Below are 4558 nucleotides of genomic sequence, written 5' to 3'. Positions count from 1 at the left end.
TGTTTATAATGATGGTGCCTTTATTGAATTTCTGATTAGATCTTTATAGATGAAACAAATTGTCCGAAATGTGGACCAAAGCTACAACTGACGCGAAATTTCGTCAATTTGCAATATCAGTGCACATTGTTGGGGCCTGGCGCAGCTTACTGCTATTATTATTGTAACGTGTGAGAATTCATCATCCTGTATGCTGTTCCAGTACGGATTTTGTGGAAAAGAATCGGATGCAGATGAAGAAGGAGCAGGAGACCAGGTAGGAGTTACTATAGCAGGACAAGACTACTACATAGGTGCGTCTTTTGTATCCTAGCTGACATTCTGGGTTGAAAATCCAGGAGCATGTAGAGCTATACAAGATTAAATTTCCAAAAATAAGCCATCATGACTCTGAAAATCTCCATCCGTGGCAGAGACCTAAAAAACCAAAGACATAATGGAAGCTAAAAACAGAATCATAAGAATTAAAAAGAACTGAAAATGGGAATGATAATGATAACTTGGATGGGAAATCTGTAAATCAGAAAATTAAATAGGTGGGATGATTGAAAGGCCAACTGGTTCAAAAAATGCGGAAAAACGTGTACTTTGGATCGATACATATTTCAATTCTTTTCATTACTTACCATAACAGAACTAATAAAACAACTGAAACTGCAAGGCCTCTCCGCCTGATTCACAAGATGTTATTTTTGATTGCCCGAAATAGTCCGAGATGTTCATCAAATTCGGTGTCATTCTTGGTTTTTAGAAATTTAATTAAAGCGACGAGCGAGGCCTCTTGATGGTAAATATTTAACGATTTCTCCTTATCAAGTAATATTCTTTTTGATCAATTTGAAATGTCGTTTGAAAGCAGCTAGATATTTTTAAAAAAAGAGTATCGGTACAGGAGCCAACAAACAAATTTCTAGCCAGCAATGGTGATATCTCCAGTTTCTTAGCAATCTCTCCAGCAGATATTCATCTTTTCAGAAATTTGAAATTATTCTTAAAAAGAATTTCATTCTCCAAAATTCAGTAATTCAGGCCTCTCAAGGTTATCGTTTTTAACAACTTCCTAAACTTCTTCGAAAAGAGTACTTTTACATTAGAATCCTATTGGAAGAACATTGTGGCTGCAAATGGTGTTAATTTTGATTGGAGTTGAAAATAATTTCCAAAAATATCCAACATAAATTTTATGTACAAAAAGTCTAATGTCGCGACGAGCGTCACATAATTAATTGGATTATATAAGTAGTAGTACTATTCTTATGTACGTTCGAACAATACTCGAAGATATGATATTTATGTAATAAAAATTCATAAGTTTCGTAAGAATCGATATTCTCTTTTATTTTTATAAGAAATGAAAAATAATTGAGGAAATGAATTATCTTCAGTGTAGTCATGCGACGAGGATTAAAGTGGTCGAAGTGCAGAAGAATCATTCAAAAGTAAGGGAGTAATAGAAAATAACATGAATACATACGTTACAAATGAATGAACTAATAGCATCAAATAATATTAAATAACATAATTTAATTTTTATATTTACTCGAAGATGTGAAATTTCAGATTATTTTTTAATTTTCTTGTCTTTGGCAACCTCATCTGGACTCTCCGCTGCATCTTTGACATATTTCGCACGAATTCCTACTAGCCTGGCATCAGCCCGAGCTGTACGAACAGTTATATAAGCAGAAAACTTCTTCTCGGTCTCGGAAATTACACGAGCCTTAGCTTTAACTTGTGCTGGGTGTCTAACAGGCATGATTTCTCCTTTAACTTGTGTGAAAATTTCTTTTTCACGAGCATCACCACTTTTAAGCTAATTACATAAACAACATTAGTATATAATTTTTTTTTTAATTACCTTAAAATTAAGCACTTAAATTTAAAACAATACTTACTTTCTTCTTGTTTATTGGGAAGAGAATCAATTTCGATTTGTAGTCTTTGAGTCTGTGAGAGTTTGTTTGCAAACACTCAACAGACTTGTTGCGTCGTCTTGCATCTACCGCAATTCCAATGGTTTTCGCAAATTTTTTATTTAACCCACTGACTTTTAGTTCAGTCAAGGTAAAACCTTTTCGTCTCATTTTTTTATGGTACCGCACTGTTGGGCACTGTACTATGGGTCTCATTAATTTCACAGGTCTAAAAATTTATTAAAATTAATTTAATTAATTTAAATAAATAAACTGTAAAAGAAAAGTGTATTATATACCTCGGCATAACAGCACGAGTTTTCATCGTACGGTTTTTCTTCCGATGATGTTTAGTCGCCGGTTGATTAAAACATGTTTTTACAAGTGTTCGCCATTTTTTATGAAAATGACCATTAGGAATTATATTGTTTCCTTTACCCATTTTTAAACTAAAACAAAAATAAAAATTTATATACGTCTTTGCTTTTCAAAAATTACTTTAAATATAAAAATTTCTGAAAATCCAATTAATGTGTAATAGGTTATAAACATTACTATTATAAACACATAAAATACTAGTTTTCCATTGAATAAAATTTCACAATTTTACCATAATTTTATAACACTTCTATAATTATTATTGACACATCTTTCTATCGAAAATTAATGATAAATTAATTCCCAATCAAACATGAAAAAATAATAGCACGATTACTGTCAAAAATTTTCTTATAAATTCGAAAATTATAATAATATTGCTCAATTGTGTTTGAAAATGAACATAAATAATAACAATTTTTTATTACTTCGCAAAGTATTATTTCAGGACGTTAAGTTTTTAATTGGATCTTAAATATACAAGCTTACCTATTCGTAGGAATCACAAATTTACCACGAAGTAAAAACTTTAGCACAAACGAGATACAGACTAGATGTGGTACCTAATGCATTTTTGTCATATGCTCTTTACCATTTTCGTATCACATCCTGCCGTACCGACTTAAGCAGCGTTTGCACGGCAACACTGATGCACATACTGACGATAGGAATTGAAATGCAAAAAAAATATGAATGTTGCTAATTCTGTGCCAAAATTTTGTGTGTTAGGAAGACCGCTAATTCTATTCGAATAAATTATTTGAGATTTTGTATAGTTCTTCTGTCCATCACTTACCAAAGTGACAGAAACAACTAACATTCTTTCACTGGATATTTGAAGCACCAGTTAAAGCAATTCAAATGAGCATATTCTCGCAATAATTTTTACTATATTTTTACAATATCTTTATTATACGACATGCCTTTTTCTCGTAAGAAATTACATCTTAACACGAAATTAAGCAGTTATTAATTAAAATATTAATAAATCGTTTTTCATTCTTTATATAATGAAATGTATAATGATTTTTTGCCCATATTTTACAAAAAAAAAAAAAAATTTGAAAGAAGTCTCTAACAAGTGCAAACTTGGGCTTGACTTTCGAACTTATTCTACGCAGTGCGACTAATATCTGAAGTAGAACTGTAGATAATTTACATCTTTCTTTACACTAAATTTTAGAATACAGAAAGATTTAGAAACGATTAGATTATTTTACAATAAAAAAAATTGTTTCCAATTAATAGAACAGCCTGAGTAATGTAAATGTAGACTTAAATAATAATAATTTGTCTCTTAGAACGGAAATCCAGCCACTTTTTGATTTCATGAAATGACAATCTCAATTAGTATATTTCTTCGGTATTTCTTGTATGTGAATGTTTCATTTCTGATGCATTGAACATATCTCTACCTAAATATCAATTATAATGAACCATCTAACTAGCTGTGAAAGATAGAAACACTGTCAAAGCACTGTGGATTTTATTACACAAAAATGGCTAAGTCTGTATTATCACGTACATTTCTTATTCGCTTCTTATAAAACTTTCTTCCTGTGTTTGAATAACATCAATAATGAAACTTAATTATTAGAAAACGCGTTTGGCTTCGAAAGAAATTTATCGAAAGATTAGAAAAAATAGCTCGAGATGCTTGATGACACTTCTTCAAGCGGAGTCGACAATATTCACAACTGAAACAAAACTTTCATTCAGATGTGATAACTCGGCCTGTCTCCTGGAATTATCTTCTTGTAACTGGGACAGAACAATTCTGTCCTCTTGATGTGACCTTCTTGTAAAAGAAAGGACGTGCTTTGCATTGTCTTCGAGCTCTTCCTCAGCTCTAAAGGTGATCCGACTTTCTAATTGAACCACCAAGTTTCTGAGGCAGAAGACTCTACAATTTCCAAAAACTCACAGTCATAACGTTAAAAAGTTCTGAAATTAAGGAAATATAGAGGTAATATAGAGGTAGAAATATTTGGTAAAGGTACCGTGGAAAGTCTGCCTGTTTGAGCATGTGGCTTCTGTTGTTATGTACACATCATGTTCAACGTTTCATGTCATTAGAAAGAGGACACGCCCGATGCTTGCTCGTCTCACTTGTTCGAAAAAATCTCGGACTAGATCGGATTGGACCAACACCATTTGCTCGCGCATGCAACGAGTCCATTATACGAGACTGTTTATAATGATGGTGCCTTTATTGAATTTCTGATTAGATCTTTATAGATGAAACAAATTGTCCGAAATGTGGACCA

At 32.0% G+C, this 4558-nt stretch overlaps 1 protein-coding gene across 3 annotated transcripts; it reads right to left on the bottom strand.

Moving 5' to 3' along the window:
* Positions 1-6: 6 nt before the first annotated feature.
* On the bottom strand, positions 7-2927 carry LOC122537592 (60S ribosomal protein L13-like). Of its 3 annotated transcripts, XR_006308651.1 has the most exons (6): positions 2781-2927; positions 2213-2362; positions 1896-2142; positions 1541-1813; positions 627-747; positions 7-417 (listed from the first exon to the last, which is right to left on the bottom strand). XR_006308651.1 is itself a non-coding variant. In XM_043670870.1 (4 exons), the coding sequence occupies exons 2-4, from the start codon at positions 2353-2355 to the stop codon at positions 1562-1564; spliced, it is 642 nt and encodes a 213-aa protein (XP_043526805.1). In that variant the 5' UTR covers positions 2356-2362; positions 2781-2927; the 3' UTR covers positions 1313-1561. The 3 variants fall into 3 exon arrangements, 2 of the variants coding, with proteins under 2 accessions (XP_043526805.1, XP_043526814.1); XM_043670870.1 differs by lacking the exons at positions 7-417; positions 627-747 and having other exon boundaries at positions 1313-1813; XM_043670879.1 differs by lacking the exons at positions 7-417; positions 627-747; positions 2781-2927 and adding an exon at positions 2720-2743 and having other exon boundaries at positions 1313-1813.
* Positions 2928-4558: the final 1631 nt, after the last annotated feature.

This window comes from Frieseomelitta varia, unplaced genomic scaffold (assembly GCF_011392965.1).
Source record: "Frieseomelitta varia isolate USP_RPSP 00005682 unplaced genomic scaffold, Fvar_1.2 scaffold_1617, whole genome shotgun sequence".
NCBI lineage: Eukaryota > Metazoa > Arthropoda > Insecta > Hymenoptera > Apidae > Frieseomelitta > Frieseomelitta varia.
The sequence above is the reverse complement of the archived record's forward strand: the minus strand, read 5'-3'. Positions and strand labels throughout refer to the sequence as shown.